At 39.2% G+C, this 24245-nt stretch overlaps 1 protein-coding gene across 7 annotated transcripts in view; it reads left to right on the plus strand.

Moving 5' to 3' along the window:
* ACACA (acetyl-CoA carboxylase alpha) overlaps window positions 1–24245 on the plus strand; it is a 318090-nt gene that overhangs the window by 200646 nt on the left and 93199 nt on the right. For 6 of the 7 annotated variants that reach the window (XM_075561439.1, XM_075561438.1, XM_075561443.1 and 3 more), the window contains 10 exons: window positions 1181–1204; window positions 3837–3980; window positions 4726–4822; window positions 5729–5836; window positions 9924–9980; window positions 10189–10233; window positions 17587–17628; window positions 18805–19020; window positions 19784–19939; window positions 21571–21774. In XM_075561439.1, coding sequence (XP_075417554.1) covers window positions 1181–1204; window positions 3837–3980; window positions 4726–4822; window positions 5729–5836; window positions 9924–9980; window positions 10189–10233; window positions 17587–17628; window positions 18805–19020; window positions 19784–19939; window positions 21571–21774 — 1093 coding nt within the window. The remainder of the gene's footprint in view (window positions 1–1180; window positions 1205–3836; window positions 3981–4725; window positions 4823–5728; window positions 5837–9923; window positions 9981–10188; window positions 10234–17586; window positions 17629–18804; window positions 19021–19783; window positions 19940–21570; window positions 21775–24245) is intronic. The other variant, XM_075561440.1, reaches the window with a different exon arrangement.

The raw sequence follows: 24245 nt of genomic DNA on the forward strand, positions 1-24245 counted from the left end.
ATATCATCGGCACCACCCACTATGTTCTGCCCATTAAGTCCTCTGTGTGCCAAGAAACCCCAACAATGATTACATGCTGATATAATGTTAGAAGGTTAAGATAACGGCCAATCAGCCCCTTTACACTATCCCTAAATTGAGTATAAATTTACTTTCCTAATATTGAAAATCAAAGGGTTTTTGTTTGTTTGTTTTAAGTCGAAGAAATGACAATATAAAAAGAAAATAAATAGCAAAGTCCAAAGAGAATGCAGGAGACTTGCCTTGCCTTGCCTTGCCTTGCAGTTTCTCCTCCTGATCTCAGTCCCTCTCTAGTGACATTGAAACATTCTTTATAAGAAAATTGTAGGGATAGCTAATTATAAATAAGTTTTTGTTGATGAGGGGCATAGAGTTTCTAACACATGTAGGAAATTTAAAGAATTATTGCCACTGTAAACTCATTTAATGAAAAAATAATCCATTAATTAATTTTTATAAATTACATCACTCCCCATGGACTCACTTATTACATTCCTGCATCATTTTTAGTTCATTTGTGCGCCCGAGTACGCAATACCTTTTTCTTTTTAACCCCGTTTAAAGAGATTAGAATAGGTAGCTGAGAACCCAGTATACTGAATTAATTTTTTTTGGAGAGTAGCTTGTAGGTCTATTACATCCTGAGAAATCATTTGAATGGGAGGGAGTATGGAATCAACTTTTCTGGGCCTCTATATTATACCTTTAGTAAAGTAGAACAAGAAAGAAGAGTCTAAGAAGCCTGTCCAAGTATATTATTAAGAATTATATTTCACATTGGAATTTAAGATAATATACAATATTGTATAGATAAAATTAATTTACCTATATTTTGCCTATTTATGGGTATGTTCAATAGCCTATATTTCTTTAATACTCTGCATTGTATTTTGTAATAGAGTGTAAAGACAAACCATGTTAAATACATTTCAACCATTTCCAGCAACAGCTGGTATGGTGAGGTAGGTGAGGAGGCATGCCTCTTTCAAGGTGCCCCAGGGGTTGAAAGGTAATAAGCACTTAATTATGTCTGCTAAATGCCAGAGCTGCCAAACTGGAGCTCCTCAGGACTGTATACTGGTCTGTACCTGTTCTGACAACTCTTTTATTATGGCTTTCACTTACCTCTCAGTAACTAACTGTGCTTGTTTAATTACAGAGGGAACATCCCCACGCTAAACAGGTACCGTATGCTAAGTTTCTTTTCCAATTAAAAGCAAGCACTCTTTTTGGTAACTCAGAATAGTGAAAAGAGGAAATAACACTACCCTTGATAAACTAGTATGCTCACTTCTCCTAGGGAGTCTTAACCCCCCACTCTACCCCCCACTCCTTTGGACACAATAAATTACTCTTACTGTTTAGAAAACATGTCTTCAGCTTTTATCAGTTGTTCAAAAAGGCAGACCCAAAAAGCCGTAGTCTGGAAAAGCTCCCGTTTTTCTGCTGATGGCTAGGGAATTGGGCTGCCTGATGTTCAGCTTTGCTGGAAGTCTCTTCTTTTGCTGCGATTTCTGTCTCTAGTTTGAGGCTTTCAGAGGAGAAACCCCTAAGGTTACTCTTTCCCTGGAAAATGCCCATTTTTACCCCCAGTATTTAGTTTATCCATTTTGCTTCTCCTTCAGAGGAATTGCAAATCCAGAAATAGCTGGTCTCATGTTTTATCAGTTTGTTAGCTATTTTCCTGAAGTGTTACAGTAAGTCAAGTTTTATTTGAGATTAATATTAAAAAGTTTTATACGTATTTAAATTTTGCAAAGTGTAACCCTGTGAGGAAGTTTCACTCAATAAAACATAACTGCTATGTTAGTATCTTGAGTTTCTCCTACCCCAAAGCCAACCAATGCAAGTTTTGAGAGGATAACATTTCTGATTGGGATGAATCCACAGAAGACTCAGGTTGTAACTAATAATTTGGTAGCAAGCTCTTTGTACATTGAATTGTGCAAGTACACAGGCTTGTGTTTGTTTTGCTCCTCTCCCTATAAAATATTATGCAAAACTGATCAGCATTTAGAATTCAATTTTGATAGAGGAAAGAAAAAGCTTTTATCTGGTCCTCTTACCTTCTGTTGGAGAGTGAGCTTGTTCATACCTGCCTGCCTCTGACTCTTAGCCCATGAACATTATAAATGAAACTGAATAGTAGATATTTCCCCTGGGGTTCAATTTTAGTGAAAAAGATCTTCAACCCCATGTTGTATCACACCAGCCAGCCTGTTCGCTTCTTTAGAGGGGGTTCCCTTTAGAGTGTTATCTGGAAAAAAAAAAAGTTATCTGGAACCTCCGCCTTTGCTGTCTAAAATCAGGCAGGTAAAAAAGCTACAGTGCCTCACAAACTTGCTTTGTTGGTACAGATATTTGGTGATCCTAGAAAATAAGGAGAGTGGCAGCATTTCTGAGTTAATACAATTACGAGTCCCACTTTCTAGTGAGCACCATATGTACGACTTGCTTGATACGTGTTTCATTTGTTTGTTTCATACATGGTATGGTCTCCTCTCCACCGCTGCCTTTCTAGTCTCTTGTACTGCCAACAGATTAAGTACCCTTTTCATTGTCCTTGTTTGCCTAAAGGAATATACAAAACCCGAGTGTCAGTCTCTAGAGTCTGTGTGAGCAGCACACCCATCCTGTAAAGAATTCCATTACTTTGGATAATTTTGACTTGCAATGTGTACCCAGATCTCAAATTCACATAACTGGCTTTCTTCCCCTCCGCAACCCTGCGGATGGTGAACTGCAAGGAGGTTTTTGGGCAACTTTCCAAAGTGGAGTTACCAGTGCCTTCTTTCAGAGCAGTAGGCTGGTAACATGTTGGGCGATTCCTGGAGGCATTCCTTAGCGTGGTCCTTCCTAAGAGGCTCTCCTGATTGACTAGGCAATCAGAAACACTTTGCAGTATTATTTATCAGCACTGACTGCTGAGGTGCATCAAGTAACATACAGATTCATTATGTTTTCAGATTAAACAAATCAGTTCACTTCTCTTGAAGCATCTCCATTCAGCAACTATTTGTCATGCTTACACATACTTTGAGACCCATGCTCTGCCCATTTGCATCTTGCTGGGAGTTAAGGGTGGAAGTTACTGTAGACATTTTTAAATATAAAAGGAAAACTTATGATTTGTGGTAGAAAATTCTTGCCAAGATGAAGGAACTATAATCCTGATAATTACTATTTCTATCAATCCCTTATGTTTCTGTACCCCAGTGTTTTTGTTTTTTAATAATTATTTACTAAAGCATTCTAACCAGCTACAGTTGCCCTATTTTTTGTCTGTGAATACTTAATCTATTCCAATTCTTAGGGAAAAAATGCCTGAAGTGTTGCAGAGTTGCAACTCAGTTGTAACTTGCTTATTTCCTTGCAAAGAAACGATTGCTGCAGGGAAGGGGAAGATGCAGGATGGTTTTCGACCCCTTAGTGCTACTCAGTCTTTATGCATGACATATTGTCAATGGATTGAAAGTGCCCTGTGGGGCAGGGGCGAATCTGCCCGGAAATTCTTGTGGCATTCTTGATGGGGGGTGGAGGGGTTGGATGTTTGAGATATTTAGATGGTGAGAATATAGGTCACATGGGGAAAGCCAAATGAAAGGGTTAATATGAATCTAGCAAGGCCTCCCTATATAAATGGGGATAAAAACCAAGTCTGCTCTGTAACCTGCCCCTACTTCAGAGAAAACCAAGTCTGCTCTGTAACCTGCCCCTACTTCAGAGTATTCCCCTGACTTCTTTTCCTTGTTACTCTTGCCATCCTTGCTCCCGTTTTCCTTTTATCTAATGAACTTGGTTCGATTATCATTCAGGATGTCGTTCTCGTCCAACCTCAACCACTATGGCATGACTCACGTAGCCAGTGTCAGCGATGTGCTGTTAGACAACTCATTCACTCCACCTTGTCAGCGGATGGGCGGAATGGTCTCTTTTAGGACATTTAAAGATTTTGTCAGGTAAGACCCTGTGGAACTATATCGGTACAAGGGGCTCTCTGGGGCTCTCAGTTTTGTCAAATAAACGAAGGTCCCCAGAGTAGGCACAAGCCAGCTAAGGACATGCAGCCATTGCTCTATATGCCCCAGGAGGTAAGTGTCCTTCCCTTTCCACCTGGCATTCAGAGTCTACAGACCTCGACCTGTACTGTGAACCTTGTCAGAAAAAAGAAACAAACAAAAACCATCTTTTCCTTAGATGCTAACAGAAGAAGCTGTCTGCTCTATGATGAGTGAAATGTCAGGAGAAATTAAACACAACACTAGAGTAAGCCCCACCAGAGACAATACATCTTTTGATTAAATACATTCAGCATCTATCTCTTGATGTATACTGATGCAATCCCCTAGGGGGAGGGGTAATTACATTGGCCTGTCACTGCTCCAGTTCCAGGCTCTTTCTGTTGCTTTAAGACCGATGATGACAGCAGTGTTCATATCTTACATATGAAAACAAACAAAGCTTTGAATCATTCTTCTTTTAAAGAAAAAATATGTATGGTTTATTAAAGGTTAAACAATCCATCCTCCTAATTTCTGCCAGTTGGTGAAATTTTGCCCAGCACCTCTAGCCACTGCTAATTCTATTCAGTTGGTTTTTAAGCCCAGGGTAGGATCAATTATATTTTTAGACTGAGCTGGAAATTGCAGAGTTAGTTTCCTGCTACTTGAGTTTTCATTGTAGTGTTTTTCTGATACGTTTTAGGATCTTTGACGAAGTGATGGGCTGCTTCTGTGACTCCCCACCGCAGAGCCCCACCTTCCCCGAGGCAGGCCACCCATCTCTGTATGATGAAGACAAGGTACTGTGCCCCTTTGGGGTGTGGGAGTTGTTTCTTCAGAGACAGGGCTTACACTGTATGTGCTTACTAGATCTCTGAATTATAGAAACATTATAGAAAGAATTTCTCTTCTTCCCAACCGTATATATCATTTTATCATTTAATTTTAAATGTCTCATCAAAGCTTTTCTTTTGAAATTCAGGAAAATCTAAATTCTAACCAGAAACCAAACAAAAGCATTATTACTCTTAGAGTTTATTGTATAGCATGAACTCAGCTATATCAGTTGTAGCTGCTTCTAGATCTCTGAATATTTCTTTGAAGAGTTAAGCTATGGTTCCTGAATTCTTGCCAAGTGATGTGTTGTATTTTTGCATAGGGATGTTATCATAGTCTTAAGGAAATGGTGGACTTTAGATTGTAGGAGTAAAATAGGCATTCTGCCTTTCATTTAAATCCTTCCTTTTTATTTCTCCATAAACAAATTGTCCTGCGATTTTCCCGGTGGTTTGATAGGTCCATTGTCTGGTAGATTGTAAGAAAGTCTGCCAGGTGAGAATATGTCGCATGACTTATTTCACTTACGTTTCTTCACTTTCTGTAAAGAGAAAGATGTAGAAAATTGTTTCATTCCCATTTTATGGGTATAAAAGAACACAGTGATCTGCAATTTTATGTCAAGTTAAGATTTGGGACCACCATTAGCAATTACCTTTGCTGCTTTATCTTTAAAAGGTTGACTGACTTAATCTCTCTAGTGGTTGCTGGGCAGTGTTGTTGACTTGATCCTTCCTACCAGGGGCAAGGCAAAACTCTGTATGATACGGAGTGCTTTTTTCAGGTATTTTATCGAGTACTTTAACTTTTCCCTGGTTCTGTATTAGTCAAGCCTCATAATCTCTTTGGCTTGTGTTCCTGGCTTACAGGTCCCAAGGGATGAACCCATTCACATTCTGAATGTGGCTATCAAGACTGACTGTGATATTGAGGATGACAGACTAGCTGCTATGTTCAGAGAGTTTACCCAGCAAAATGTAAGTGTTTGGTTGGTTGGAAACTGGTGACAGCCCCTTTCTGGTTAGCTGCGTGTCATCTTTATCCTCTTACCAGTCTGTACTATCACTGTAAGGCCTATTACTGATAGTGGCTCTATCTTTTCTATAGTTCTATAGGTAGGGATAAAATTCCAAAGTAATTTAATAATAAATTGTGAGCATCTCTTTCTGTCAAGAAAAATAAAGGCCTCAAATATTTAAAATGCTTTAAGGGAAACTGTGTTCCTAAATCCCTCCCGGAGCCTCCAGTCTTTGAACTTCCAGTCACTTGCTGGAGCATTTCAGTTGGTGACTTCAAACTCCACCTGTCTAAGCTCACACTTCCCTCAGGCCTCCTCTGTGTTCTCATCTCCCCTCTTTTAAAAGGATCAGTTTACTGTCACCTTCACAATTTTATGAAATTTCCGTAATCTAAACCTAAATTCTCACCATTTTTTCTTCACCTCTTCTCCCCTGTGCTCCACCTCACCCCACCCCCGCTAAAAGAGCAAGCAAACCTTTTCCTGTAGTTATTCCGTTTTCTTTTCCTTGCCCATCCCCAAAGTCTACCTCGTTCTCTAATCTAGAGATGTTTATTTGTAACTAGTCCATCACCGAAGTGTGCAGTCTTTATGGAAAGGAACTCTGTGGCAGAGTCGTTGAGCACTTGGCTGTTAACTGAAAGTTTGGTAGTTCAAACCTGCCAGGTGCTCTGCAGAATGCTGTGTCAATCTGCATTCATAATGATTAACCGCCTTAGAAGCCCTCTGGGTCAGCCCTTCCCTTGTCTGTATAGGCTTACTATGAGTCAGTATCAACTCAGTGGGAACGGATTTGGTTGGTCCATATTTATAGAAGCAAATTGCCACATCTTTCTCCAGCTGGCACATTTATGTTGGTGGCCTTCGATTACCTGCTAAAACTTTAACTGCTGTGTCACTGGAGCTGCTACTAGCCCATACGCAATCACTGCCATTGGATCGATGCCAGTTCATCATGTTCCTGTAGGACAGGGTAGAACTGCCCCTGTGCGTTTCTGAGACTAACTCACTATGGGAAGAGAAAGCCCTGCCTTTCTCCCATGGAGCAGCTGGTGGTTGTGAACTGCTGACCTTGTGAATGGCAACCCAACACATTACCACTGCACTGCCTACATAATCTGTGGTACTTATTGTGGAGAACTCAGTAATTGTTTAAATAATTTGTTCTGTGGCATAAACCATTGATGCCATTGACATTTTCATCATGTAAGACGTTAGATACCAAGGGGGAAAATGGTAACTGATTAAGAAGTACAGTAACACCTACTCTGCCTGTCCTCATAACATTTAAACTGACTGGGACCTCAATACCAACATGGGAAAAAATATAAATAAAGGAAATGGGTGGGTATTTTTCTTTTAGAAGAGAAATTTAACAACATTCTTGCCCTTGACTAGGACCCGCATAAAATTAACCCCCAGGCCAGTGACCGAGGAACCCTTAGCTGAAATGTCCAAATCTTGTAGGTAGTTGCTGCTGCTGCTTCATGAAATAACTATAAATGATTCTGCCCAGTTTTTGAGCCATCCATTACCCAGATTTGAGTGTGTCTCCCCCGCCCCACCCCCAATATTTGACATCAGTTTTAGGCTTTTTATCATTCTCTGTTCTACATTTTGTGTATGTGCATTTTTTAAGATGTGATTTCTTCATTTTACTACATATTTTTGTAACATTAACGGGTGAGAAGAAATTACCTTTTTCCTTTACTGGCGATGGAAACTGAGGCACACTGAAATCCGTTGTCTTTCCCTAAGGCTACTGGGATGCTAACAGTAGACCGAGCGGGCACGCCAGGTCTCAAGGAGCTGTTTATTGCCTGCATCTGGCCCGGTGCTTATGCAAGGCTACGTGACACTTTTGCTTCCTGATTTTGGGCTGGAAAGGAAAGATGTTTTTAAAGACTGAAGTGATACCTAGTTTTGTTTTATTCACTTTGTGATCATGCTTCTAACATTTTAGAAAGAGGTTTTTTTTTAAGCACACATTAAACTATCAAATAGGTTGATCCAAATTGTCCAAATAATCTAGTCCCAGCATGTCTTTTTTTCCCTCATAGAAATTAGGATCATATATTTGTAAATGACTTGTGGAGGAGATTGAAGCCGTCAGTGTAAATGGAGTTTCTCCAGGTGCTGACGCCTAATCGCTGGGTAATAGCTGTGGACTTGCTGTGAGACCCGCATTATTACAATGTAATCAGAATCCTGTTGCTCTGCTGTTATTGTCAGCCACTTGTGGAATTTTAAAAGCAATAACAATTCTGATTTTAAATCATGGCATTATTAAAGTTATTTTCTTCACTCGCCAGAACATAGCTATTGATGCTTGTCTTTGAAGGACTTGGCTGTAGTGGAATTCTTTGTTAGTATCAGAAGAAATATTTCTATTTCTGTACCCTCTGAAACCAAGGACCATCCTTCTGGTTTCAGCACAGTTTTTTCTTAGTGTCATGTCACTACTTAGTGAGTTATACTTAACGGGTCTAATGTTACTAGAGATCATTTTAAACGTAGACAAGGCCAAACTTGCCGATATTTGACCTGGAAATTTTTGATAAGATTTATTTTTTTTAGAAATTATTTTGTTATTTTCTGTTTATACTCTCAATCAAATTAAGTTTACTACTAAGCAATAAGATGCCAGATAAAGAAATAGGAAAACATAATTATAAGCCGAAGCTTTCAAGTTATAAGAATCTGAATACAATATCTTCTTGGACCCCATATTTCTGTTACTAAAGATAAAATAAACTGATGTCTTCCATGGGCGGGGGATGAAGAAGAAGCTAATTTGAATTTTAAAACTTGTGCCAAAAATGAAATTAAATTTCTAATTTAATTGTTAAAAACTTTAAATTGCTAGAAATCTTCTTTGGAACATATCTCTGGGTTAGAGTTGTAGCAGAGAGTGTGTTGAAACTAAATTTGGATTGAGCTTGTGAAATATCATTCCCCCTATTTATTAATTCTGTCAAGTCATTCAAGTGGGATTGCCTTTCTGCTTGCTTGTTCTCATGTAGTCCATCTTTGTTCAAATTCACTGCCATGTGCCAATTGAGACTCGTAGAAACCCTCTAAGACAGGGTGGATCGGCCCCTGTGGGTTGCTGGGACTAGAACACCATCTGCACGGGAGCAGAAAGCCTTCCTGTTGGTCCTGCAGAGTGGCTGTGGGGTTGAGGTGCTGTCCTGTGGTTAGCAGCTTAAGTGTAACCCATTCCACCCTCAGGGCTCCTCATTGTGTGATAGACACCTTTGAAAGCATTGCTTTTCCTAAATTAGCTGACATAGTTCTTCGTCTCTGCCTTTTGAGGTAAATTAACAGTACAGGATAGAGGAGAACTTCAGTTGGGAAGGCCCAAGGTTCCTACGAGGGGCTGTCTTGAAAATTGCTGATCTCTGTGGACAATTTGCTTACTTGTTTTTTATGGTGTCTTGTAAAGTGTGTGTGGGGCGGGGGTGGGGGGGGAGAGGGGGGGTATTTTAGAAGGATAGAACAATTCAGAATTTCCAAGGTTGAGTTGTAGGAATGTCCCATCTGATGAGACTCAATTCTCACTGCCATCAAGTAAGTTCTGACTATGGCAACCTTATAGCTAATACCCTCCATCTACATAGCAATTTAGTATCTTTATTTTCTGATTTTACAAACAGTTGTTTCCCTTTGCTAGATTATTTCTATATCAGCATTAATCTCCCTATTTGAATAACCTGCCCACCGTTGCAATTTCTGTCAGCAGTTGTGTTAAGATCTACTTTGATATGAATCTGTCCTGAGAGAACTGAATGAACTCAGATCACCCATTTTCCTCCATAGATTTCCTCAGTTTTGTTCAGATCAATATAAAACCTATTTCATAAGACTTAGTGCCCCAAGCCAGATTGAAATTTCTTTGTTTACAAGTTTAGGGGGGCGTGCTGAGCCAAGATCTACGTATCCAAAAAAAGTGCTTAGCCTACACAGAAGCTTACAAGGACTGAATGAAGTAAAATTTTAGATGAATGGAGATCTTATCTCTCTTCTGTCTACTTGTTTGTTCACAGAAAGCTACTCTGGTTGAGCATGGAATCCGTCGTCTTACTTTCCTGGTTGCACAAAAGGTACTAAAACTCTAACACTTCTTGTGCTGCTTAATAGAAGCATTTTAAAAATTAATGGGATTATAAACATGTTTATTTGAAGAATTTAGAAGGGGGCTTAACGGTTTTTCAATAAATTGGAGGAGAATACACTAGTTTAACTCATCACCTTCTTATCCAGTGTGTTGGTTTAAATGTTTATTCTCTTTTCCTTTCTTTCCCCTCAAAGGATTTCAGGAAGCAGGTCAGCTGTGAGGTGGACCAGAGATTTCATGTGAGTAAAAGAAGCCCTAACAAAGTCTTACTATGTAGATAGCTACACAGATATTCCTAGGATACAGTATGAGTTACTTAAAAGGGAAGCCTAACATTTGGTCCCCCTCCCTGCAGACAATGTAATGATAATGAATGTTCAGTTCTTCTACAGAGTTTTTCAGCTAAAGATATTTTTGCTTATTTTACCTTTTAATGAATTCTCAATATAATACTGACAAACAGTTAAGAAGAGTCATATGCATTTATACAGATGAAGAAGGTAGAAGCAGGAGCTAACTAGCAATTTTTTCCCAAGCACATAGTGAATCAATAATCAAGAACTTCCACATGCACCTTGTGGTCTTGGTTTCTACCAAAGATCAATTCAAATTCTATTATCGAGAACTTTCCATTCTAAAGAACAATGACTTATCATTCAAAAACACTAAAACCTAAGTTATGGTGTTTTTTTTGCTCTTGTTAGATTCATTAGTTCTCAGCTGGAAATAAATAAAAATTAAGAATTAAGTTGCTGTTTTTCCATTTAATTGAATTATCTTAAAACAGGAATAAAATGTGAAGGGATTTGGCAGAGAGTTAAAAAAATAGTTTGTTACAAAGATCACATATGTATATACGTAATGTATTGCTTATATATACAACTGTAAGCAAGAAGTAGCAGTGTCTTCTATTAATTGGTTTTCTTCAACCTTTCCCGTGTGGTGGACACTGGAAATGCTGTAGAAAACCATCTCCATGGGTGTCTTGTCCTCCCTGCTGCTAGCTGGTCCCTGCTTTGCGTGACACGAAATGGCACTTACTATCTCTTTTAAAAGTAATCCTAATGTAGTTAATAAGATTCCAGAAGATGTTACCAATTCTTACTTTACATGATTATAATTTTATTTTAGCAATTAAGGTGATTTAGTTTTTGTGTTAGGCAGGGTTCTCCAGAGAAACAAAACCAGTACACTTAAGATTTTATATATATATATATAAAGGCTAGATTGATATAGCACGAAGGAATACACCAGCTAATCAGTCCTCACAGCAGTATGGAGGGCTTACTTTCCAGCTCACTCTTGTGAGACAGTTAATATACTGAAAATCCTTCCTACTCACTCTGGCAGTGGTGCAAGGTCAAGGAAGCGAAGTCTGCCCGCAGGCAGCAGACCAGGCAAGGTGGGGAGGCAAGGCAACAGCAGGAAAATGAGATGTTGAGGAAGGCGTAGCAGAGGCCAGTAGCACAGCAGTGTAGGAAAACAGGTCGTGAGGGAGCCTCAAGCTGTAGCGATGGAAGGCTCAGAGACATCCGCCACTATGATCCACCAGTTGGCTCGGAGCACAGAGCAGCTAACTCGGGCAACAGCTCTCTGGTCTGATCACCAGGGAGAAAGAGAAAGAGGCTGACCTCAGAGGATTGCCATTTATCTCTGTTGCCTTCCACTCAATCTGACCTGATTGACAAGCTAAACCACTCCCACTTGTTCCTAGGGAGCCATGTTGGCACAAAAAAAACCTAACACCGTTTTCAAGCCCTGTTCATATGTATTAATGAAGATAATATTGGGAATTCTAGAAAGCACTTTCTGAATTCAAGGGCTGGCTTGTAATTGTTTTTATTGCCCTTTTGCTTATTAGGTCTCTCTAGCATGTGTCATTTTGTTTTCCTTCTCACAGTCCACCGTATTGGACCCAAAAAAATCAAACCCACTGCCATGGAGTCAATGTTGATTTGCAGTGACCCCTCTGGGTTCCCAAGGCTGTAACTGTTTACTGGAGTAGAAGGCCCAGTCTTTCCCATGGAGCTGCTGGTGGTTTTGAACTGGTGACAGTGCAGATCCCCAACGCATAACCACTACCACCAGGGCTCCTTACCTTATTGGGCTATCTAGCAAAACGAGAATCTACATGCACGCCAACATTTTCTGACATGCTTTTGGAAATGTTGTAGACTATACCACTCATGCGTTATTGATGTCCGGAAACCAAGCAGAATGCAGACATGTATCGATCAATAACTGCAGATGGGAAACTGGAGACAGTGGAGAAGTGGAGGAGCTTAAAGAGGAGAACCCTGGGGCTTTAGGAAGAAAAACCAGAGCTTAGAAAATAAAATGGATACGTGGGAATAGAATATGAGAGCCTCTGAATAAATACTCTGGCTGAAGCTGCTAGTCAGCACTGAGGTAGACATGCCAGATACAGGCCCTGGATTTGGGACTAATACTAGGTTAGAGTCAAGTGTTAACTTGATGTTTCTGACTTTGGAATTCAATACATGATCTGGGGACAAACACGGAATTTGTGAAATGTTTTCCTTTTTCCTTATGATCCAGATCAAGTTTTTCTATCTGTAGAATGCTAACTGGTTTCCTATGATAAGCATTTCATAGGAATCAAAATTTTCCACTAAAATTTTCTAGAAGTAATTAAAAATAAAACTTTTTGGAAGTTAGTAGCATTAGTTCTCACAGACATTATTTTTAATTTTTTTTTTACTTTGTTGCTATTGTTCTTTTTTTTAATAAATCATTTTATTGAGGCTCATACAACTCTTGTCACAATCCATACATACATCAATTGATTAATGCACACTTATGTAGTCATAGCCCTTATTTTTAATTTTAAAATATGGCTCTATCCCCTTTCTTATCTCTCTGAGTGTATATCATATGTCCTTGAGTATATGCAGCAGCTTTTAAACATTTCCCCTCTCTGTTCACTCCACACCTCTGGATTTAGGTTGAATGGACATGTACAGGCAAAATCTGCCCAGAGGAAGCCAGCAGGGATACTTTCCTGGGAATCACTTTCCAGTTCATATTTATAGTGTCATCAAATGAGAAATCACTTAAATAATCAAGTGACTTGCTTGACCAGGAATGTACGGAGACAGCTTTCTACATAGGGAATATTAAAATTTAGGCATGAGCTTGATTTGCTCTGAAGAATTCGAGGACACAGGAGTTGGGATGTTTCTGTTTGGGCCCCTTAGAAATGATTAGTGGCTACACAGGGGCTAGGACAGCGGTTACTGAACTTCTCTTACGGTCTTCAATAGCCCACGTGGCAGCAGGTGTACAAATCCGGCTCCCTGCCATGGCGCTGCTGTGAGTGCCTCTGCTGGTGGTAACTTGCCAGTCCCGAAGGATGCTTAGCCTCTGTCTTGTCATCTGATGTGTGCTTGCCCTATAGTTAGTGTGGTGTGAAAAAGAGGAAGCTTTCTGGGAGTGTTAGCGATGAATCCCTTGATCTCTCTGGCTTCTTGGTAATCCACTGTGATGTATGCAGCCTCCTCTGTTCTAAACTGTGAAATCCCTGTATTATTGAATAGAAGAGAGAATGTGTACATGAGGGGACAAGGAGAGGAGGAAGGTTACCAAGTTTGCTTCAAGAACAACATTGGCTAATGTAGAGTGAAGTAGTTGTACCGTTTTGGAGTCTTTAGACGATCTTGTAGACGATTTCAGCCACAAGCTTCAGAACCCAGTAAGGCAAATGCGGACTAGACAGATACCCACAAAATCTGTGTGTTATTAGGTGTTTATTCATATGTCATTGAGGGCGTAAGCACTTCTAAAACTTCATTGTTTAACTGCTGCAGTCTCCAGAGATCTATGCCCAGCCAGTGTCTGCTGTGGCCATAGTCTCTTGATTTTAAATGGAGAAGACTGCTCTTCTGAGTTGGCAGTATTCACCAGCATTAAAGAACGTGTCAAGTCCATAACCCTCTAATTAAACCAAAGGCCCATCATGGGACTTGAAGAATTGCCTAACATTGATACTAAGTGAAAATTTTGAGAGGGGAAAAATGTCCCATGTTCTTGTTTGTATTTAAAAAAAAGGAACCGGGCCTTGGAAGCCATAGAAGAGGCTCCTTGATTTCCTGCACTTACCTAAGCTGTAGTTGTACATTTCTTTTCTATTATTAAGGAGTCTTGGTTGCAAAGTGGTTAAGGACTTGGCTGCTAAACAGAAGGTCAGAAGTTTGAACCTACCAGCCACTCCACTGGAGAAAGATTGGCATTCTGCTTCCATATCTTGTACAGCCTTAATAACAACCCAGAGGGGAATACCTGCTGTTGGGGTCGCTATAAATCAGAAACAACTAGTGGCAATGCATTTGCCTTTTAAATCATTTAGTTTCACATTTCAGATCTGGGAATTCCAAATAGTACAGCAGAAAGTACTGAAAAATAAAAATTATTAGACTTTTTTTAAGTTCCCTGTATTTTTTCAAGTTTTATTAAAGGTGTGAAAATGCATATTTTCAGGATTTTTAATTATTACTTGCCACCTAACCAAGACCCCAAAACTGTGATAAGATTCTTGAACAGTTTTGCACATTAATGCCACCTTTTGTTTTCTACTTACAAGAGTTAAAGAATTTCTACCAGAAAGAGAGAGTTGTCATTTTACTAGTTGTTATGTGACTGCTACTTCAAAATTAATTTTTAAAAGTTTTTTTTTCTTTGAAGGAAGAGCCCACTGTTATAAACCGTTATTAGGATTAGTAGTATATTTCTTTTAAGTGGAGGTGGGGCAGGAATAGGGTAGTTCTGTGGTTGCTAGTGGTCCAACTATTACTTTTTCAGAAGATTTGGTTTGGGTTTTTGTTTTAATTACAGTCTACATAATTAGTTCTCAGCATGTTGAGGTAAAAGAGAATTGCACCAGCAAGCTTCCAATTTCTTCATCTCATTAGGTTTTTAACACGATTATTAGTATCATAATCAGCTATGATGTTTTTTGTTGCAGGTTTTCACATTCTCTGATTTGCAGGGTGTCTTGATTGGCTAATTTAGGCAAATTATTTTGATTGTCTTGATGATGGTTGGCTGATTAGAACACAGCAGGAGTATAATTTCTTCCTGAGAAATGTTGCCTTCTTTTGTTTTTTGGTACCAGAACACTAGGAGTGTTTTTCTTTGTGTACATTCAATTATGATATTTGCCCATAACACTCGTAGAATGCTTGGAAAGCAATTCCATTAGTGATGGAATAAGCATGAGTGCTGCTAGTGGAAAAATTGCAGTAAGAGGGTAAGGTAGGAGGAACTAATTTTCTCAAACTATAGTATCAGAGACTTTTGGATTTTGTCTTTTCTGCCCTTTGGCACGGTTTCTGTGGTTTTTGAGTGCCAAAAGTGGTGTTCTGGGATAGATTTTTCCCCAAAAAAACCTTCAGATTTCCATCTCTTGAATAACTGTACAGTCGCTCTACTTTCCTATTGCGTTTCCTATCCTAAATACTCTGCCCTTCAATGGAGGGTTTTTCTGTGGACTGAAAATTCACTCCAAAGTTTTTCTTCAAAGGGTTTGCTTGCATTATCTTATGACGCCTTTCCTTAAATAGCCTTAACGAAAGTGATTTCCCACCTCCACCAAGAATTAGTCCATCTCTTTCACTATTTGTAATGAAGGGATTTCTATTTAAATTGTTTGGTTTCATGACCTTCAATTGCTAAGAATTTTCTTAATTGATACAGTCAAAAAGTTGCAAAGGGGGATTTTAAAAAAATAATATTTTTAACAAATAGACTAGATACTTTATCAGTTAATAACTGACAGAATAGAAGAGTGTATCCTTAGAGTTTGTAATATCACAGCCCTTGACTTTTATTTCAGAGAGAGTCATAGAAGGATTTTGTTATCCTCCCTTTTTTGTCACTTTTTAAGGTAATACTCTGGAAGCCTTACCTCTGGAATAAAACCAAAACTAGGCAGTACAAAGCCATGCACGTGACATTTGACAGTGCAGCCGCATGTCTTTCTGTGTTACTTTGAAAATGCCTGATCTTCATCATTCAGTGGGGGGTCAGAATTTAGAACAAAACACCACCAGGAAAAGATCAATCCAATGTCAAATCTACTTTCACAAAGGACTTTTAGAGATTCTCAACAGGACAAGTGGTTCCCCCAGGCTTGGTAAATGAGCTCCTAGAAGCCCATGAAATGCAGTTTTATAGTCAAAATGCCAAGGAAAATGTAAACTGATTAATCATGAAAACTTTAAGGTGAGGGTAGGGTGTAGTAACTGGGAAGTATTCAAAGTTTTTTTTAATAATTATAAGAACCACAGATTTTCAGCTTGAGTTTCACTTTGTTAGTTGTTTATTCTCGTCCTCCCCTACTTCCTTCTCCTTAGCAGTCTCGGTTTTTAATTTTACCTCATCAAAGAGAAATCTTGTATATAGGACACTTGGTTGATAACCTAACTAGAGAGGTCTAGATGAACGGACATGGACACTGGCATCAAAGGGACCCTAGTCAACATTCTGGCTCCTCTTCTGATCATGATACCTACCTTGTGAGTGCTGAGAGAATTCAATGGGACAGCACCTGAGAGGGCACGGCACCTAGAAGGCTTGCAGTCCATCTTCCCTCTGTGGTTCCTAAAGCTCTTTGAGAGGAAGCAGGTCTTTCTGCTTTGTAACAAGTATTTGATTATGTTGCTCTCATAATGAAGAAGCTGCCTAATGAAACCTCCTATAGAGGCAAACAGTAATGACTTGATTCCAGCACTACAAGAAGAGCTTCCCATCCGAGAAACAGGGGTATTTGATGTTAATAAGTTAAATTTCAGAAACTAATGAACTCTGCTAATTGAATTTATCTTTGTTAATTAATAAGGTTCTAGTAAATTAGTTGTTTTCTTGCTAATGCCCTGCAAAAGAGCGGTAAGACCTAATGATTACCAGTTCACTAGTTCCACCCCATTCTTTTCTATATGTATAGTGAGAGTGACCAAAGTAGCACCTTGTACTTTTCTTTGTCTTAAAATGTTATTGTTTAAATCCTTAAAATTATTGACTTGAGAATGAATGTGGAAAAACCTGGATGGGGATTTTTTTGTGTTGCTGACTAGTTAACACTTTAAGAGTTTAAGGAGGAACTTGGGAAATCAGTCCAGTACTACATTTGCAATTGCTGCAGCATAAGGGTGTGTTGGCTTGATTTGCCAGGTGTGCCAAGAGTGGCGCCTATGAAGATTTTTTTTTCCCACTTCAAGATGAAAAGCACAAATATTCTCTCCTGCCCTGCCTGTCTCCCATCCCCCACCCCCAGTCCCCAGAGAGGATACATATTGACGTTAGATTAATAGGGTAGTGAATCTCACATTTAGAGGTGGGGTCATTAGCTGAAGGATCATTCATATTCCCTGGACTAAGATTAGGTAAGGAGTCTGTTTTCTTTTTTTTCATTGTGGGAGGAACCAGAGTCCAAGGTGAATTTCCTGTGTCTGAGGGCCACTTAGGAGTCTGTTTTCTAAGTAACTATATTCTTGGCTACTTCTGTATTGTTTGTGTACCCCCAAAGAGCCTCATCTTTGAAAGACTGACACATTCTTCCCCCTTCTTTAACACAGAGAGAATTCCCAAAATTTTTCACGTTTCGAGCAAGAGATAAGGTAAGGACTGGTTCCTGTCTTTTTTTCCTTTAATCTTTTTTTAAATACCCACGATGCTTTATCATTGCCATGTGCTCTGAGAGCCAGCTTCTGTTCTCTGACGGAGCTTGTGCTTCCTTTTGTCTCATATGCGTCCTAGAATGAGAGAAGGTGCCCTTCTAAGAGAAGGGGTTAAGAAACAGTCAAAAGTGGGTTGAGCAACCCAATAAAGGTGATAAATTTCATAAGCATTTCTATTCTTAGAGTGATCCTCATGATGTGATCTTGAAGGACAACTCCCTGTACTTACAGTAGGACTGTGCTTGCCACCTACAGATAGTCAGTCTCTGTTCAGCTATGCATCTATTTGTTTTTCAATTTTAAAGTAAATAGTTTAAAAACATACTGTATTTTTCCTGTTGCCAGCTTATAGTTTTGGCGCTATCTCTCCATTCATTTGAAGCGTATGCTAGAAAAACAATTTAGTTTCAGAAGAGCAAAAATAAAGTTTATTAATATGACATTTTAATTATTGTTTTTAATTAAATACTTTCATTAGGGACTCCTACATCTCTTACCACAATCCACACAATCATCCATTGTGTCAAGCACATTTTTACACATACTGCTATCATCATTTTCCAAGCATTTTCTTTTTTCTTGGGCCCTTGATAACAGTTCCTCATTTTTCCCCTCCCTTCCCCACCCTCCATCATGAACCCTTGATAAATTATAGATTATTATTTTCATATCTTGCATCGTCCTGTTGCCCTTCACCCACTGTTCTGTTATTTGTCCCCCTTAATACAACTTTTTAAAAGGGTGCATAAGTAGTTATATAGCTATTGATATTATATGTTCAGAAACCAAATAGCTCTTTAAATATATGTTTGTTTTTTATTTCTGGTTCTTTTGACCTCAGAAATGATGGCATGTAAAGCATGGACCTTGCCCGTAAGCATTTAAGACAACTAGAATAGGCCAAACATTGACATGTGAAATAGATATTAAATGGCTATATGTCAAAAATGAATTATAAAAACATGACGTGCTACAGGATTTTTGTGGGAATGGATGCTGTATTGCCTCATCTTAAGCCGTAGATCCTTTATGTTGCTCATCAGCGTGCCACCGCTTATCTTAAGAGTGTTGTAACTGCCTCCTGTGAACGGTTTCTCCTCCCACTCTTGTGCTCAGTTTGAAGAGGATCGAATATATCGTCACTTGGAACCTGCCCTGGCTTTTCAGTTGGAACTTAATAGAATGAGGAATTTTGACCTCACTGCCATCCCATGTGCTAATCACAAGATGCACCTGTATCTTGGGGCTGCCAAAGTAGAAGTGGGCACAGAAGTGACAGACTACAGATTCTTTGTGCGTGCAATCATCCGGCATTCTGACCTGGTCACCAAGGTGGGTGCTGTAATTTAGCGTGAAGTTATTCCTGAGGGAAGGGACAGAAGAGCAGGCATGGTTCAAAAAAGGATCACCATTTTTTTTTTTTAGTAAGGCTATTATAGCCCACTCTCCACTAATCAGGAGTAGTCTGTGTGTGACTTTTCTCACAGAATTAACATCACTTTAGTAAAGGGCTTCCCCCCACTTTTATTTTGCTTTTTCTTAGAAATGGAATCATAATAAATCTCACTTGAGAAAAGGAACGGCATGCTAGCCAGGAGTAGGTAGGGGTGGAGAATCAGTTAAAGTTGAGTGATATAGTGAGATGATAAAGAGGAAGATTAGAAACAAAGTGACTGCTTGGTAAGCCTGTCCAGATGTATGGGTCATGGCTATGCGTAGCAGGGCACTTACTGGTGTATTAATTATTACTGCCTTCGTTACCCACTGCCTTTCTTCAGCTTTTCCTGTCTAAACCGGTTTAGCCCACTTTGGCAGATATGAAATGTACTTGGGGCTACAGCTCTGAGGTGATCCAGCGTCTTCACCCATTGGGGGAAATGATATATACTGAGGGGCAGCTGGAAAGGGCTTGCAGGGATTCTCTCTGACCATCGCCTGTTCCTGCTGCCTGTGATTATTGGGCTGCTAGAGAAAATGGTAAATAATGTCAGCAGGTACATTATGATTCATGACATTACTACTACGTAAGTCATTTTAACAACTGTTCTCGGTGATCTTTAAATACATTAATGTGGATGCTGGCCTTCCTGCACAGGAAGCTTCTTTTGAATATCTACAAAATGAAGGGGAGCGGCTGCTCCTGGAAGCCATGGATGAATTGGAAGTCGCTTTTAACAATACAAATGTCCGTACTGACTGTAACCACATCTTCCTCAACTTTGTGCCCACAGTCATCATGGACCCATCTAAGGTACATGTGTCCTCCACTTTGTTTTCCACACTAGCCAGCACAAGCTTAGTGGTAGTGCATTCAGATTTCCTCACAACTGGACTTGGAAACAGCCTACCCCTGTTCAGTTGGGCAAGTCCTTAATCTTTGGCATTTACAGGTTGTCTGGGTTTCTAGGATGCGGGAGAAAATTTGGTGTAGCCAGAGAAAGTAGAGCTCAAAAATGAAGGTGGTTCTGTGATATCATACTGGTTATTTATAGGCAATCTAAAAACGTACACAACCTAATTTCTTCCATGAGTGCCTGTTTTATGATTTTGCTATGATAGTGCCCTAGAATTTCTTACCAAGAATACATATTTGGTGGTTTTGAGGCATTTTGGCAAAATTATATGGCCTGTTCTAGTTCACGTGAGGACCACTGAGTATATTACTGCTTCAGTAAACTCCATGCTAGTTGCCAGCTGACTGTGGCAAGGGAAAGTACCTCTCTACTATGCATAATTTATTTCTCTCTAGCCTTTTTTCACAGAGAATGTGGTTGATAGGAATTTCACAAGTACTGTGTGTCTTTCTTCACTGCTGTTATATTCTCAAATGTATTCTGTGTCATTTAAAGAAAGCAAGCAAGGTGTGTCTGCACTTGACCTTTTATCCCAGGTGTAATCAAGGCAGACTGCTGTGTTTCTGTTCCCTTAAACTTTGGCGGGGGGATATTCTCTGTAATATTCTGGAGTTTGGCATAGAAGGGCCTTTGCCTTCCTTTCTTTTTTCTTTTTTGTCTTCCTTTCTTAAAATCAGTTGTAGGCCTGATCTTATGCTTTTAAAATTTTGTTAATAAAGCATTTTAGAAAGATTTCATAATTTTTTTAAACCTTTATCAGCCTGCCGCTGTATTGTTTGGTGGGGTGTGATGCAGTGAGAGGAGGGGAGCTTTACTTTAATATGTGAATAAGGAAACAACGTGTCTAAAGCCTATTAGGTAAAATACTCTTAGAAGCTTAACCTGGGAGTGTCAGGTTACCTTGACATAAAACTTAAAAGAGCATCTTTTTCATCGTCCCAAATCTCAGTCAGACTTGAAAATGACCAAACTTCAGACTCTCTTCTAAAGAACTTGCTAGCACCACCTAAATATTGCCTTTCGTTAATTTTTGCAATTTACTAAGAGGCATACATTACAAAGTTTAATAAAATTGTATGGAAAAAGCACATGGTGGTAATTGCTATGTTGATTTAAGGCCCTCTAAGTGCAATGAAACATTGTTATTATGCATATAAATGCTACTTAATAGCTGTTTAACTAGAGATTTTATTCTTATTTGGGGCTTTCCCTTAAGTCCCAGGGCTTGTAATTTTAGGTATTGTGGATCTTGGATATAAACCTGAGTGTGAATATAATTGGGAAAAAGGGAAGAAATTGTGATGTGAGCCAGAGAACACCTCTCAAATGCCAGACCAACATGAACTCTTCCAGGACTTGTTCCAGGCTCAAGTGGGCTTGGGAAAAAGCTACCTGACCACTTTTTGTAAGGACTGTGTATAGCATATATCTTTAGAACCTGATTCCTTTTCCCTAAAATAGGCAGTCCCAAAACAGGTCCTGGTTACAGAGTATTTAAGTTTTGTGTTTGGTGATGTGTCTGTGTCAGATTGAAGAATCTGTGCGGAGCATGGTAATGCGCTATGGAAGTCGGCTATGGAAATTGCGCGTCCTCCAGGCAGAACTGAAAATCAACATTCGTCTGACACCAACTGGAAAAGCAATTCCCATTCGCCTCTTCCTGACAAACGAGTCTGGCTATTACTTGGACATCAGCCTGTACAAGGAAGTGACTGACTCCAGGACAGCACAGGTACAGTGGTCAGACAGACACCTCAGACTTTGGTCCCACAATTAAGTTATTTTTCCACGATTAAGTCATTTGTCTTTGGAATGGAAGATTCAGACTTGTAAATTCCATTGATTTGCCCAGTGCATTTCTTCTCTTATCCGCTTAGATGGTTGTATGAATTGGAAAAATTTCATTTGCCTATCAGGTAAGCCTTTTATTGCTAACTGCAGAGTTGGCAGCTCAAACCCACCAGCTCCTCCTCAGGTGAGAAAAAGATGAGGCTGTCTGTTCCTATAAAGATTCATTGCCGCAGAAGCCCTGTACATGGAATTGACTTGATGGCAGTGGGTTTGGTTTTTAGATGCTCTTAATCATGGATGTTATGAAATCCTCTACCTTTTCTTACCTGTTGTTGAGCACTAACAGATGCTAGGTGACCGTGGCTCAAAAGGTATTTCTGACAGTTAGGGCTCTTTCGGAGGACTCTTAGGCCAGTTCAACAGTGTGTTCTTCTCTGATGTGACTCATCCTTTATTCTGCTTTCAAACTCACTACACTACACTATGGTAAGTAAGGAAAGGAGAATTATAGAATATGCTGCTTACTGTGATCTTAAATTGTGGAAGGACCCGGGTTTACTCGTGTTTCACACACCATCTGTTACGGACCGATCACTAGATAACTCGTAATTTCTACACGCTGTCTTCAGGTGGCATCTGCTTGGATATGTTTTAACTACTTCATCTATTTAGGTCTTTACATCAGTAGTGAATGTATCAAACTCGATTGTCTTCATGTTCTTTTTGTTTATTTAGCATTTTAGTGCATTTTGGTTAAATCAAATGGTTACTATGTGTTTGAATTGTTTTGCAAGGAGTGTTTCACTTACGATCAAACCTCAGTGAAATGTAAAACATCACCTAAATCACTCAAGTGGTCTCCCCTTACACAAAAAGACATGAAGAAATTCTTAGCCCTAATTCTTCTAATTTTTCAAAGTAATATGGAGTATGTTGATTATTTTTACAAGAAGTTTATAACTTCATAAAATAATGTTCTACGTACATTGCAAAATATTGTTTCATAATGTGAGATGTTTTATATTCAAAAACTTGAAAGTTATAAATAACTATGATAAAAGTTTGATGAGATGTAAACCCATTTATGGTTTAATGCAAAAATAACCTAACAGCCGAAAAAGGACATGGCCCCTTGGGTAAGTTAGTAAAAAAAAAAAATCCGGTCTTTAATGTGTTATAAAGACGGGAAATCTCGGCATAGTACAGTGTTTTAGGTGTCATATAACAGCTAGCTCAAAATAAGAAGTGACTTTATCATATTTTCATATTTACTCATTGTTAATTCATTTATAACTTTCCAGAAAGTTCACCTAAGCCTTACTAAAGATTGTCACGTTTCCTTCAAAGAGATTAAGTATTAATATCTGTCTACAAAAAAGCAAAGATGCAAACTTTTAACAACCCCCACCCTTTTATTTCCTTCCTTAGTTAGAAATATGGAAAGAAAGGGGGGATCTTTTAGTAGATGGATTCTATAATAACAGAATGCCTTTTGTTTAAATACCGCGCACTAACGAATTGCGCCACTGGAGCTCCCAGAATGCCTTTTGATCTGCCTTTGGTCTGTTTTCCATGATACTAGATTTAGGTTGTTTCACAAATGCTCATGTCTTTTTACAAACTGGGTGGTTATTTTAGGTCTTTGGTTTGAACTTGGAAAGTGCCATCCTTCTGATTACAGGTTACACTTGCTCCAGTATACATAGTAAGTAAGGCCTATCTCAGTCTGCTCTCTACTGGGTGCCAGGAACACCTTATGTGACCTCTGTTTCTATCTGTGCCTGATTAAATCCAGGAGCAGAGATAGGCAAAGCCCTTTTCTTAGGGGTGGGAGTTTGCAGACAGTCTTTTGAAGATGAATTTGAAAAATCTGAGGATAGACAGTTGTCAGAGTGGCCTTTCTTTTTGTGCTTTGAGTCCCAATTAGATGCCTAGAGAAACCTATCCCATGAGAAGTGAATAGTTAAAACTGTGCACAAGCATGAGGAGGTGGTGAGCCAGAGAAAAAGTATTCAATAATTTTTGCTATATTTGATGTATTTCAGGACAACCTTAAAGACATTTTCAGCCTAAGCTTTTTATGGGCAGGGATGTTTTTAATTAACTTCTACAATGGCTTCAAGGCAGGTCTATTCGTGTGAAAAATAAGACGGCCACATGAGATTTTAATGTTTTTGATAAATATGTTTGTTCTTCGTAATGACTTTTCCCTCCCCCCTTCTTTTTACTAGAAAACTCTCAGATTTCCCCCCATGCTGGCTAGTAGTGACACAAGGGCATGAAAGGCTCAGACCCTTTCAATCAGACTTTGGTTCTGTGTCCACACTAAATATCTACTCAGTAAGCATCTGAAAGAGTGAGGCAGCTTCCTCTTAGGGGAGAACTCCTTTTACTGTGAGTCCTGAATATTTA

The sequence above is a fragment of the Tenrec ecaudatus genome, chromosome 10 (assembly GCF_050624435.1).
Source record: "Tenrec ecaudatus isolate mTenEca1 chromosome 10, mTenEca1.hap1, whole genome shotgun sequence".
In the NCBI taxonomy this organism is placed as follows: domain Eukaryota; kingdom Metazoa; phylum Chordata; class Mammalia; order Afrosoricida; family Tenrecidae; genus Tenrec; species Tenrec ecaudatus.